Raw genomic sequence first — 15,059 nt, forward strand, 5'->3', positions numbered from 1 at the left:
TTGGTGCCAACATTGCACCGCCCCCTGGATTCGGACCGTATTGTTTTAAAATTCATGGCCAGATCTACCACCGCACTGGAACACTTCACCCAGAAATAGGACAACCACCAAAATTTGCACAATTATACATCCTTGATACAAATGAGGCTACAGAACAAAGGATGAACGTGAAAGAAAACGAAAAGTGTGATGCTGAACTGATGAACCAAACTGCCATACATTTACAAAAAATCAGTCCATTTGCTGCCGTATATCGCATGATAAAAGACGTCGAAGCTGAGGAGGAACAGAGGGCTATACAAAATGGTACTGAAATGCCTTCTATTGTGATGGCCATTAAACAAGAACATAAACAGGATCCCCAACTTTACAACAAACCACGTGTAAGTGAGGTCGCATTTGTTTTTCAAAACGATGACCGAGAGCCTCCTTTTCAAAGGGATATATTAGTGCATCTTAAGCCAGACCAAAACAACCCTTTGGCTCCTAAGACACAACGAATTAGCATTTTGCACAGCAACCTTGATGCTCTTCTGTATCCGCTATTCTTTCCAAGAGGTGATCAAGGGTGGCATGAAAACCTAAACCAGCAAGGAACTTCATGAAGAATTACACGACTGCAGTACTACAGTTTTCTTCTGTCTGTTCGAAATTACGGGGACATCACATTGATAACATTGTTTGCAACCAAAAAATTATAAATAACTCATGGATAGTCCCATACAACCCGTACTTATCAACTGTCACATCAACGTAGAAATCTGTGCTTCAATAATAAAAAGTATAAAATATCTTTTCAAGTACATCTACAAGGAGCATGACAAATATCATCCAAGCAGCTTCTGGAGCACTCCCATATCATTTGGTCAACAAAAGTTGATGATTCATCGTGATTGTTTTCTTTTGTATTTCAACATCGAAATACAAAAGAAAACAGTCAGTCAATCACGATGAATCATCAACTTTTGATGACCAAATTATATGTGAGTGCTCCAGAAGCTGCTTGGATGATATTTGCGTTTCCAATGCCTTCACAGTCCCATGCCATTATACGTTTAGCTATTCATTTACCAAATCAACAGCAGCTTTATTTCTTTGAAGATGCTCAAGTCACAGATGTCTCATAAACTTTAAGTACGACATCAACATTAATGGAATGGTTTTTGCTGAACCAACATGATGAAAACGCAAGGCAGTATTTGTATCGAGCGATTCCAGAGCATTACGTTTGGTCTAAAACTTGGAATCCAAGACAACGAGGAGTTAGCAGAATAATTGGACGCATGTATACTGTTAGTGTCAAGGATCAAGAAAGATATTGCCTTCAGCTGTTACTACTGCATGTCAAAGGAGCTACAAGTTATGACGATTTGAAAACAGTTAACGGAGTATTGCACGATACATTTAAAGCTGCAGCTTTGGCTTTATGACTTCTATTGGATGATACTGTGTGGATACTTACTTTAGAAGATGCAGTTACCCTACATATGCCTAAGCAACTTCGTGAATTGTTTGCCTACATCTGCGTATTTGGACCGCCTACAAATCTGGCTCAACTTTGGACAAATTTCAAAGAACATATAATCGAGGATTACTGCTTAATTCTTCACAACAGAAGTGGAAATTGTCAAAAATTCCATGCAAGATGTCCAAAATGTCTTACTACTGCATGGAAAAACGTTTTCAGACTTTAATTTGCCACAGCCTGCAATTTAAGTTCAACAAGTTCCAAAGCATGATGAAGCTTACGAATTATTGTTGGCAACAGAGAAGAGAAACTCCTTAAATGAACAACAACAGATTGCATATGACACTATTGTGAGCGTTATAGAATACCAAGCAGATGCAAGGCCAAAATGTTTCTTTATTGACGGTCCAGGAGGGAGCTGTAAAACATACCTCTATGAAGTTTTAATGCATCACGTTAGAGGGTTGGGAAAAGTCGTATTGCCATCTGCTACAACAGGTATTGCAGCAAACCTTTTATGAGGAGGTTGCACTATCCATTCACTCTTTGGGATACCAGTTCCAGTCAACGAAATCTCTGTTTCCAGAATAAAACAAGTCACATTTGCAGGAAGACAGCTAAACAACGCAAGTCTTTTGATACTTGACGAGAGCACCATGGCACCCAAATACGCTTTGAGCTTAATTGACAGACTTCTGCGTGAAGTAATGACTACAAATGTTGCTGAAAAAAATTAAATTCCGTTTGGAGGTAAAGTTTTTGTCATTGGCGCAGATTTTAGGCAATGCCTTCCAGTCATACCAAATGGAACAAGAACAGATGTTATCGAGTCCAGCTTAAAAATGGCTGACCTTTGGAAACAGCTTAATAAACTCCAACTGATTAACATGCAATCTTCTGACCCAGAGTATAGCAACTGGCTTCTTAAACTTGGTAACAGTGAACGTAGCAACGAATACAACCTTGGAGAAGACATTATTGAAATACCAGAAGACATGTTGTGCACTGACTGCATCGTAAGTGATGTTTTTGGACGATGTATTGAAATTGAAGTGAAAGACCAAATCAGTGTTGAGAGGGCCTCTTCCCATGCAATTCTCTGTCCCAAGAATGACGTGGCTCTACTAAATTCCCGTGTGATGGATAGAATGCGGAGAGTATAAGTTGTACAAAAGTGATGATTCAGTGGATGTAGACAATGAAGATGAACGAGAGCATTATCCAGTTGAATTTTTAAATAGTCTTACGCCATCAGGAATGCCATTCCACAGACTACAACTCAAAGTTGGAACAATCGTAATGTTGCTGCAGAATCTAGATGCAAAAAATGGATTATATAATGGAACTCGCCTTATTGTTACTGGACTCCATTCTCACGTAATTCAAGCAAGAGTGAGCACTGGATCAGCAAAAGGAGATGAAGTGTTCATTCCACGCATTGATTTATGTCCTTCGGACACCGGTCTTCCATTTAGGCTTCAGCGTCGACAGTTTCCAGTAAAACCAGCTTTTGCCATGACAATAAACAAGGCACAAGGTAAAACACGACACCGTATTGGCATACATCTACCTGAGCCCATTTTTGGTCATGGACAACTCTACGTTGCATTTTCAAGAGTTAAAATGAGATCCAACGTCAAGGTGCAAGTTCTTCCTACCCCTTTACAAGGAAAGTTTCTTATAGGTAGTGAAAAGGTATTCACAAGAAATGTGGTGTACAAAAATATTTTGGGTTGATATTGTTATCAAATATATTATAGTCTCGATGTACTTCTTTTGTCCGAGGATTTATTTAAATACAGTTAGATATTCATGTAATGGTTAATATATTTTGATGATCTGTTTAATAATTTCATTCAATTGTATTAAGTTCGAAGAGCAATAAATTTAATGATAATGTATATATTTTGCGTGGAAAATCCTGTGTATTCATTGCATCATTCTTAAATCTTCATAAATAAACTACATACAAATTCTAGAATACCCGATGCGATAGAATCGTGCCACCATCTAGTAAGTCATAATCAGTTGTTTATTTCATATCGTGACCCAGTTATATAGATCCCAAAATCTATGTTCATCTGACACTTAAAGAAAGAAAAAAAAAGTGCATATCATATGTACAAAATTGTACATAAATGTACATATAAATAGTGTTGAGCATTCCGATACCGCAAGTATCGGGTATCGGCCGATATTTGCGGTATCGGAATTCCGATACCGAGTTCCGATACTTTCAGTATATCGGATACCGGAATCGGAAGTTCCCATAATGCAAAGTCCCAGTTTCATTTAATTCAGCCAATGAGGAATGATTAGAAGTGTGGGCACATCCTGTTCTGCATGGTAGGCATGTAACTACTGGCATGGCTGTGATTGGCTGCCCAAATGATGTCATGATGAACTATAAAAGTCGCCGCCGCCATTTTGGGTTCACTCTGCTGTGAATTCAGTTTGGGACAGGACGCTGTGTTCTGACTGAGGGCCAGTTTTGAGAGCGATTTGCTTCATTGTGCTTTACCCAGGCTAATTTAGCAACCGCTGGGCGAGAACCTTGTTTTTGCCTTGCAGCGCTGTTCACAGCTGTCTGCGCGGTCTGTGTGTGAGTGTAGCTCACTCTGTAGTCTGTCCGCAGCCACAGCCGGTTGTATTCAGCTCAGGGTGCGTTACTGCCTCATACTGCTGAATCTATTGACCTTTATTGCAATTAGTGCAGCCTGCTGCACATTTTTTCAAATTTATCCTATTAGTGGCTTTCCATCCGTATCCTGCTAGATTGTGGAAAAACACTATATAGGATTAGATAGAGGAGCTTTTCTTCGCCTTGCAGCGCCATTCACGGCTGTCTGCACTGTCTCCCGCTGCTGTGGGCCGAACAAATTGAAGCCGTTGTTGGATGGATGGCAGCTAACGCATCGACTTCAATTAGTGCCACATCCCCTCAGGCACAGAGCACTGAAGAGCACCCATCTGACTCTTCACCACCTGCCAAATTGCCCAGGCAGTCAGAGAGCCAAGGACAGGAGCCATCTCTACTTCTGTTCTCTGAATCTCTTGGCTTGGAAATAGGAAGCCAGCCAAGCAGCATTCTAGAATCAGAAGAAGAGGCAGTATGCAGTGATGGCCAACAGCTTTGTCTCTCTGAATCTGAAGAGGCGGGTGGGCCAGTGCCTCTGGTCAGCACCCTCAGTACGCATCAGATGATGAGACTCAGGTGACATATTGTGGTGCGTACTGTGCTGCCGAGACTACCCAGTAGAAGCAATTGTTTTAAGAGGGTAGTGTAGATGATCCTTGACCCATCATGGCGTGAGGTACAGGAAGGTGGTGGAAGCAGCTCTGAAGAAGAGATTCCGCGAATGGCCCAAAAAGGAGGGAGAGGGAGGGGGAAGACTGCATTGCCTGTAGCCTCCACTTCGGCACCCATTAGGAGCATGCCTCTTCCAAAAGCCAAAACGGGTGCTCCCAAGACTTGCAGTGCCTGGTCCTTTTTTGACACAGTTGCAGCTGACATTTGCTTAGTCAAATGCAAGCTGTGTCATCAGAAAGTCAAAAGAGGGAAAAGTGTCAGCAACCTCAATACCACAAATATGTGGAAACACGTGCGGACCAAGCACGCGGTGGCTACAAAAACACACTGAAGACCTAGGCCAACCTACAGCAGCACCTACCACCTCTTCAGCTTGTGTTGGAGCCTCTTCCTCCAGCTCACACACAACTGCTTCGGCTTCCTCACAGGATCGCCATGGAAGAACCTCTGGCACTGTTGTCCAGAGACCCAGTGTAATTCCACCCACAGCACCACGTTCCCAGTCATCCTCACACTCCCAACCCACTCTACAGCCATCGGTAGCACAGGCATGGGAGAAAAGGCGGCCATTCTCGGCAAACCACCAACGAACACAGGCTCTGAATGCTGGCATTGCAAAACTACTGTCCCTTGAAATGCTGTCATTCAGGCTGGTGGAGACTGACAGCTTCCGTAACTTGATGGCATGGGCAGTCCCACAATACAACGTGCCCAGCCGCTTTTATTTCAGCAGGCAAGCCATCCCTGCCCTGCAAAAGCATGTGGAGGGAAACATTAAACATGCACTACTAAACGCCGTCAGTAGCAAGGTCCACCTCACCACCGATGCATGGACCAGTCACCATGGACAGGGGCGATACCTTTCCCTCACTGCCCATTGGGTAAATGTTGTGGAGCCGGGTACAGATCGTGAGAGTGGCGCTCTACGTGTTCTGCCAACTCCAAGGATTGCAGGAATCCAGTCTGTACACATTGACTTCTCCTCATACTCCAGTTCCTCTGAATCATCGCTGCAGGAGCCGTCACAGTCCACCTCCACATGGAGCCGTGAACGCTTACCTGTTACGACCGATATGAGCACAGCCGTGGCCTAAAGTCAACAGGCCGTATTGAAATTAATTTCTTTGGGGAATCAAAGCCACACAGCGCAGGAGCTATGGAATGCCATCAAGCAGGAGAGCGATGTGTGGTTTGTGCCAGCGAATCTCCAGCCAGGCATGGTAGTGTGTGACAATGGCCGAAATCTGGTGGCAGCTCTGGGCCTAGGCAACCTCACTCACATCCCATGTCTGGCACATGTGCTCAACTTGGTCGTGCAGAGTTTTTTGAGGGACTATTCGGATCTTGATGCACTGCTGCACAAGGTCCGCATAGAGTGTGCTTACTTGCGGCGTTCCAGCATGGCAAGATCGCGCATTGCAGCTCTGCAGCGCCGATTCCGCCTTCCGGAACATCGCATCATATGTGACCTACCCACCAGGTGGAATTCAACGTTACATATGTTGGAGCGGTTGTGTGAGCAGCAGCCAGCAGTAATGGAGTACCAGCTGCATCAGGCACAAAGAAGTCGCACTGCGCGCCGTTCAGACTTCACAACCACTGAGTGGGCCACTATGAAGGACATCTGCCAGGTTTTGCGTGCCTTCGATGATTCCATGCGGATGGTGAGTGCAGATGATGCACTAGCCAGCATGACTGTCCCCCTTATCTGCCTGCTTGAAAGAACACTGCAAGCGCTAAGGGATGAGGTGGTGGAAGAGGTGGAGGATGAGGAGTCAGAAATGCCATCTGTTTCTGGACAGTCTGTGCGACGTGGTTCCTCACAAAGGCCTAGCCAGGGGACACTTTGTGAGGAGGATGAGGAGGAGTCAATGGAGGAAGAAGACATCTGTCCAGAGGAAGGAGTTACACAAATCTCCAGTAGTCAGTATGTAGAGCGAGGGTGGGGTGATGTAGAGCAGGTAGAGATCACGCCTCAAGCAGGGGACAGCATTTCTTGGCCAGTTGACAGTCTGCAGCACATGGTTGATTTCATGCTGCAGTGCCTGAGAAACGACCGCCGCATCGCCCACATTCTTAACTCAGCTGATTATTGGGTGTACACCCTCCTAGATCCGCGCTACCGGGACAACTCACAAAGCCTCATAACACCATTGCAGCGGGAGCGTAAAATGCGGGAGTACCAAGACACACTGGTGCAGTAAATCATCTTCTCCAGTCCAATCGAGAGAAGTGCTGCTAGTGCTTTACAAAGCAGCTCAGTGCGTTGAGGCAGTGGAGGAAGCTCTGCACACAGAGGGATTAGAAGCAGTGCCTTAGCACAAGGCAAGACCAGTATGGCCCAACAGTGGCCCAACAAGTTTTGTGTGCCCGCCACTAATGTCTACACCATCACAGACGGGTCCAGTCAGCAGAAGGCCAGGTTTCCGTCAGATCGTGACAGACTACATGTCTTGCCCTCTAAGTGTACTCCCAGATGGCTCTTCCCCCTTCAAGTTTTGGGTCTCTAAGCTGGATACATTGCCAGAGCTTGGCCAGTATGCATTGGAGGTGCTGGCTTGCCCTGCTGCTAGTGTATTATCGGAACGCGTCTTTAGTGCCACAGGTGGTGTACTAACAGACCGTCTCATGCGACTATCCTCTGAAAACTTTGACCGGCTTACTTTTCTGAAAATGAACAAGGCCTGGATCTCGCAGGAATTTGCCACTCCTCTTCCAGATTAAATAATTGGTTGGCAACAGTATCCAGGTCTCCTATTGTGTTCATGTTTCTACCACTTGAACTGTAATCCCTGGGCTCCAACACCGCCAGTTGGTGCCCGGAAGTGCTGTATGCACAGTCAGCACTTGCCGTGTTATTGGGGTTCAGTAACCTCAGCTGATCCCCTGCTGTGTGTGCGGCAATAACTCAAGTCTGCTCCTCCTGCTGTCCCTGGGCTCTAACACCGCCAGTTGGTGCCCGGAAGTGCTGTCTGCAAAGAGAAAAACACTCGCTCCTGTGTTAGTGGGGTTCAGTAACGCGAGCTGCTCCCCTGCTGTGTGTGTGGCAATAACACAAGTCTGCTCCTCCAGCTGTCCCTGGGCTCTAACACCGCCAGTTGGTGCCCGGAAGTGCTGTATGCACAGTCAACACTTGCTGCCATGTTATTGGGGTTCAGTAACGCCAGCTGGTCCCCTGCTGTGTATCCGGCAATTTCTCCTGCTCCCTCCACACAAAGACTGCAACAGATATTAAACTTGCTCCAATTAGGCCTCGGCCTACACTATGCTTCTAGCATTGACCCTGGGCTCCAACACCGCCAGTTGCCGCTCGGAAGTGCTGTCCGCACAGTCAACAGTTACTCCTCTGTTATTGGGGTTCAGTAACGCCAGCTGTTCCCCTGCTGTGTGCGCGGCCATTATTACACTCAGTTTCTAGCCTTGACCCTGGACTCCAACACTGCCAGTTGGTGCCCAGAAGTACTGTATGCACAGTCAACACTTGCTGCTGTGTTATTGGAGTTCAGTAACGCCAGCTGCTCCCCTGCTGTGTATCCGGCAATTTCTCCTGCTCCCTCCACACAAAGACTGCAACAGAAATTAAACTTGATCCAATTAGGCCTCGGCCTACACTATGCTTCTAGCATTGACCCTGGGCTCCAACACTGCCAGTTGCTGCTCAGAAGTGTCTTTGGCACGGGTTCTCCCTCCTGCCCCGCCCGGTTCCAGCACGCCAGCTGATTCCGTGTAGTGTCAAGGTCACTTTGCCTCCAAATACGTTGTCCTGTCGTGTTGCGGTCGGGTTAGCCAACTCTATGGTGCCTGCAGTTTAGGTGTGTCCTATGTGGGCTGCGGGAACTGGCAATCAAGGCTGGTCCCGTAGAGCCAATAGGACAAGCTCCCCCTGTAGGACTGTGGGTTTTCGGTAACTGCGGCCAGCTCGCGGCCTAGCTATTTTTTTTGTCATGTGGACCTTCTGCTGCCTATCTGAGTTCCAGCACCGTTAGCTGGTTCTTAGGAAGACAATCTTGAATAGGTCCCCCTGGTTCCAGTACCGTCAGCTGGTTCTAGGCAGAGCATTTGGCTTAGGTGCCTCCTTCTGGGTATCCAAGTTTCACCAACGTCAGGTGGTCCTTGGTAGTGCTTTCTGGCACGGGTACCTCCTGCTTAGTAACCGAGTTCCAGTACAGTCAGCTGGTCCTCGGTAGTTCCATTGGCTCTACTACTTTCGGGTAGCCATCCAGGTTCCAGTACCGTCAGCTGGTTCTCAGCAGTTCCTCAGCCTTCTTGTACCTTCTGCTACATTTCCAAGTTCAAGATGATGACCCTGAAGACTGAGAAGCAGAAGAAGAAGAAGCTGCAGTACAAAAAGCTGAAAAACATTAAGCATAAGACTAAAAATCTGAGCAAAATATATTATCTAAATTATAAGCAGAAGAAGACTAAGCAGTGTATGGGGGTGAGTCCGTTCCTCCTCGTGGTGCCCCTGGAAAAAAACTGCTGCTGCAGGCCAAACTGAACACGGACAAATCATGTTGTAAATCTTTTGTGACAGGCATAACGGAAGGTGTAATCTTCAAACTTTTATTGATAACAACTACAGAAATGCCTGTCACAAATATAAATATGATGAAGAAGAAGAATATGAAGAAGATGAGGAAGTAGAATATGAAGAAGAATAATAGTTGAATAAGAAGAATATGAAGAATGTAAAAAAAAGAATAATAGGAAGAAGGTGAAGAAGAAGATGAATAAGGTGAAGAAGAAGTTGATGAAAAAGATGTTGCTGCTGAGGATGATGAAGAAGAAAGTGTGGGAGAAGTAAAAAAGAAGGTGAAGAGCATGGAAGTAGTGAAACACAAATATCTGACAAAATATAAAAAATCTTAACATAGTCAATATCTTGGTAACTCCGAACGTCTTAAAAAAAAAAATAATTAAAGGGACTCTGTCACCCCCTCCAGCCGTTAGAAACTAAGAGAGCCACCTTGTGCAGCAGTAATGCTGCATTCTGAAAAGGTGGCTCTTTTAGTTATTGGTGCAGTCAAAGCAGAAATAAAGCGTTTTATAATTTCGCAAAAATACCTGTCTTTAGCCATGGAGGCAGGTCTTAACCCCCTGCTGCACATGCCACACTGCAGTCACTCAAGGCTTCTTCGGCGCCGGGCGCCGCCCCCTCCGCACTGTTTTCAAATCAAATCCGGCGCCTGCACTGTTTTGTTCTGCCTGGGGCAGGCGCAGTGTTTGCTATTCATTCTGGAGGGGGTGACAGAGTCCCTTTAATTCCTGCTATTCCATTTGATTGGGCGAAACCTCTATGCCTTTAATGTCTCCTCCACCTCCCCCAATACATCCTACATTATTCTTAGTTGTTTTCCTTCACGTGGAATTAACCTACAAGGAAAGAAAGGGTTTATTTTAATTCCGATATTTTTGTCCCATTGACTTGCATTGGTATTGGGTATCGGTATCGGTGATATCCGATATTTTTTGGATATTGGCAGATCCAATCCGATACCGATATTTCCGAATATCGGAAGGTATCGCTCAACACTACATATCAATGACCACCATTCTCCAATTCAAATTAATAACAGAGATTTCACACTAAGGTTGCATGCCAACTTCACAATAGGAGCACAAAATATCCAATGTAGCTATCAGTGCATATAAATAGGCGCTAGCATGCATATCTCATATTAGAGCCAAAAGAAAATGATTTAGTACTCATCTTGTGACATATGGTAGGTATAGAGCATATCAACTGAAGCCTAATCCATCATCTGGGGGAAACGCGTTGGGACACTGGAAGTTGCAGTCTCTGATGGATTGAGCTTCAATATTACAATCTTTGGGACCTCATATTACACCATACGTCTATATTAGTCACGCTGTCCGGTCCCAGCGACTTCTGAAATATTGATCTCTTTGGCCGCTCTCCCACCATATTGTTTCTTTACTACTAGTGGTAAGTGAGCACTAAAATGCTCTGGCGCTCCTTGCTCGGGTCGAGCAAATTGGAATGCTTGTGTGCTCGACCCGAATAACGAGCCCAATGTAATTCTATGGGAAACTCGAGCATTTTTCCGGTGGCCCCCAGCGGTCTGCAGAGGGACTAGAAATTGTGGAAATCAAAAGGAACAGTGTTCATATACATGGAAACAGCATGGGGAAGACCCCTGGAGGCATTTCTGACTCCCAGGTCACTGCTGTGAACAATGTTGTCAGAGTCTTACAAAGGGTTGTGGAGACGGAGTAGTGGAGTCGGAGCCCATTTTGGTGGAGTCGGAGTTGGAGTCTGTATAAAATGGACTGACTCCGACTCCTAAAATATATAATAAATTGGGTACTGTAGTTCAATGCAGTTTGTGGGGAATATTTTTTTCAGAAGAATTTAGGAAATGTCTGTCCTATTCCTGATCTAAGGTCATTTTATCTGAGAAGAATCTGTGCTGCAGTTGATGTTCAAAATAAGTAGTGAAGCTCCTCTACAGATAAGGGGAAAAAATAAACACACAGGGAAGGAATGCCTGCATTCATCTCAGAACTTCAGGAGAACAGGAAAGCAGGATTAAAGTAAGTACTTCTTAAAGCATATCTAAACTTTCAATAAACTGTGCAGGAATCAATAGTCCAGTATATGTTGTCTCTCTATGTTTTAGTTTATTTTTCCTCTTAGCTCCTGTTTGGAGGAATTAGCTGTTTTGATGACTTACATACACTATATATTGAATATAAGGGGAAAAACTGTTTTCTAACATCTCAAATGTGGAAATACAGTAACAGGATCGATGAGGACATATATATTTGTGTGTGTGTGTGTTGTGGAATATGATTCAGCACAAACATAATACTTCCCTCCTCCTCTCTTCAGGGAGGCTGTGTGGGGTTCAGGCTGTATATACGGAGGCTTTGTGGGGCTCATGTTGCATATGGGGAAGGCTGTGTGGGGCTCATGCTATATACAAAAACGCTGCATTTTTGCTGCAGTTTTATCGCGGATTTACCGCGGTTTTTCTGCGGTTTTCACTGCAGTTTTAAAACTGCGGTTTTCCATAGGAGCAGCTGTAAAACCGCTGTAGAATCCGCAGAAAGAAGGGACATGCTGCGGAATGTAAACTGCTGCGTTTCTGCGTGTTTTTTTTCCGCAGCATGTGCACAGCGTGTTTTGTTTCCCATAGGTTTACATTGTAATGTAAACTCATGGGAAACTGCTGCAGACCCGCTGCGGATCCGCAGTGTTTTCCGCATCGAGTGCACATACCCTTAGAGTATATAATGGGCTGTTGGAGGACGTATATGATATACAGAAGGGGCTGTACTCGAGTTCAAATGATATATAGGGGGATGTCAGCATGTTTAATTCCACTCAATATTAAAGTGATACAATTAATATTAAGATAAATGTCAATAATATAATAATTATAATATATTGATATTAATATTGAGTAGAATTAATTTCAGTCTGTAGGTTCGACCCTCCACAACAGTCATGATCTCTCATGTGGCCCCTCAGGGAAAATTAATTGTCCACCCCTGATGTAATGTGACATCATCAGAATCTCTCACCTCTCCAGTAAGCCGGAAGAGGATCTCTAGGGTGAGGTGTAATATCCTCTCCACCATCTTGTCTCTGTCCATATTCATCCTTGATGGGTAAGTCAGGAAAATTCTCTTATATAGAAGATCTTCACTGAGAGGATCCGATATTATAGAGACCTGAATAAGAAGAAGATGAGCCGATGTAACATCATAAAAATCCTGTGTAATAATACAATTACTGGAGATAATAAGGGAAACATATAAGGAGATTTATTATTTTACAGTATTTAGTTGTCTTCTTTACATCTACTAATAAAACCTATATATTTAGGCCACAGACAACAAGCAGTCTCTTCCTTGGAGTCGGCAGCTGGATACGTTTCTCATAGACTCATCTTCCATAACGCTAATTCTCGGCTCATTTACCGACACTGGAATCGGCATTAGCAATACTGCAGGAGATATTCATTACACGTGACAGGAGAAATAACTACTTCATGATGAGGACGACATCTTCATCTTCTACTACGGCTCTAGAAACATATTTGTCCAGAGTCGGTCACTGACTCCATCACCACCGGCCTCTATATGAAGGTTTCCCGTCTTCCCCGCACTGTAATCTTCTATCACGTTAGATCTCAGGTCTGATTCACACACAGAAGTTTGAGGCTTTTATAAAAGATTGTTTGTAAGAACAACAAGACAGGAGTCATATGATGCCAAAGTCTCCATGTACAGGGTTTTACATTCTGGATGTGATGGGTTTTTTTTTTTAGCATTTTCTTGTAGGCTTCCGTATACTACATGAAAAAAAAAACAGTACTGGGGGACTATTATACTGTGTGGGGACCCCGTACTATGAGAGTAATACAGGTTTCCTTGTTTCCCGTCTTTCATAGTTGGGTCGTTTGCATCTATTAACGTAAAAGGAACAAAACCATTGTGATTCTTATAAGGAGACAACACAAACCCCCTAAATATAACATTTTATAACAACCCCACAATCTGTGACTCTTCAGGGTAAATCGCTCTCTCACCATTGGATTAGAGCTGATACTATGGAGCTAAAGTGACTAAACAGACTTTCTGTCACCTCCATAAAGGGGCACTTTTCCTGTTTGTCAGAACTGTCCGAGGATTATTAGAGGGGATAGTTTCCCCCCAATTAGAAGGGACACCTGTGGATATTGGGGTCTTTACCTGCTACAGTTATGGTGTGGACCCTCCACCCGCAGAGCCGCACTCCACTTATATGGCTTTTCTGTGCGCACAGGACCTGTGATGAGGTCACAGGAGGGGAGGAGTCAGGGGTCACATGATCAGGGGCCTCATGTGTGCAGGACTCTGCTGTGCTGGGTTCAGAGGTGTAGCTAGGGTTTTGGTTGGGGGGGGAAGGGCTGGAGCTTCTGAGTGGGCCCTAACCAGGTAACCCTGACTACAACTGGGTGACACACCATAATAGTGGAGGAGAACCTCAGCAGATGACTGCGCTGTTGCTGAGAATAATATACTGTATATATATTATACTATACAAAGACCCACATGGATATTACCGCCATATGGTCAGAGGTAGATACCAGCCCTACAGGACATATAACAGATCACAGCACAGTTATAGATAATGTCTTACCACTGACGTTCTTTCTGATGGAGCCTACAAGCCGACAACCTGCAGTAACCACCGCAGGATCGACCAAACCGCTGCATGACCAGCTCTATCCTGTATTCTCACCCATCCCTTGTAGATTGTGAGCCTTCGCAGGCAGGGTCCTCTCTCCTTCTGTACCAGTTGTGACTTGTATTGTTCAAGATTATTGTACTTGTTTTTATTATGGATACCCCTCCTCACATGTAAAGCGCCATGGAATAAATGGCGCTATAACAATAAATAATAATAATAATGGAGTCGTTCATTTTTCCCGTCTTTTCCATCTGGCCCAGACCGACATGACGACTTCTCTAGCCAGGACTCGTCTGCAGAGAATACAACAAAGACACATTTCACTTCTCATATTCCAGCCCCATCACCATCTATCTCCCACCTGCACAACCTCCTCATCCTGCGGATACCCCAATACTGAGCCGCTGCTGCCATATGTGACCCTATTACTCCACCTGCTGTGTGGTTCTCTGTGCCTTCTAAATTCTAAAGCAAACATCTATAATATAGTAATGTGGGTGCAAGTGCCCTAGAAAACAGTGCCCACATTTCCCCTAGAAAGTAATATTGCCCTCTGTGTGCCCGTTTGACAGTCATAGTAACCTGAGTTCCCCTATAACAATAAGTCCCCTTTTTATATTTAATAATGTCCCGAATCTCCACCTTGTACAGCTCCCCTATACAGTATAATGCCCCGTCACTGTATATGTACTGACTAGTGATGAGCGAGTGTACTCGTTGCTTGGGTTTTCCCGAGCACGCTCGGGTGACCTACAAGTATTTGTTAGTGTTCGGAGATTTAGTTTTCATCGCCACAGTTGAATAATTTACAGCTATTAGCCAGGCTGAGTACATGTGGGGGTTGCCTGGTTGCTAGGTAATCCCCACATGTAATCAAGCTGGCTAATAGCTGTAAATCATGCTGCTGAGGCAATGAAAACTTAATCTCTGAGCAGTCATAAATACTCGGAGACCACCCGAGCAACGAGTACACTCGCTCATCACTAGTACTGACCTCTTCCCATAGGTAGACTCAATAGTATAATGAACTCCCCATAGGCAGACTCTAATATTATGCAGCACCCCATTGGCAGACACTA

The 15,059-nt window shown here is 44.7% G+C and overlaps 1 protein-coding gene across 1 annotated transcript in view; it reads right to left on the reverse strand.

The window, feature by feature from the left end:
* The window catches only part of LOC143766398 (uncharacterized), a 46,766-nt gene extending 33,201 nt beyond the window's left edge, over positions 1 to 13,565 (reverse strand). Inside the window, exons 1-2 of the mRNA XM_077254058.1 lie at positions 13,500 to 13,565; positions 12,327 to 12,476 (exon numbers count right to left, since the gene is read on the reverse strand). Coding sequence (XP_077110173.1) covers positions 12,327 to 12,404 — 78 coding nt within the window. The 5' untranslated portion in view covers positions 12,405 to 12,476; positions 13,500 to 13,565. The remainder of the gene's footprint in view (positions 1 to 12,326; positions 12,477 to 13,499) is intronic.
* Between the last annotated feature and the right edge of the window lie 1,494 nt (positions 13,566 to 15,059).

Source organism: Ranitomeya variabilis, chromosome 4, assembly GCF_051348905.1.
Source record: "Ranitomeya variabilis isolate aRanVar5 chromosome 4, aRanVar5.hap1, whole genome shotgun sequence".
In the NCBI taxonomy this organism is placed as follows: Eukaryota; Metazoa; Chordata; class Amphibia; order Anura; family Dendrobatidae; genus Ranitomeya; species Ranitomeya variabilis.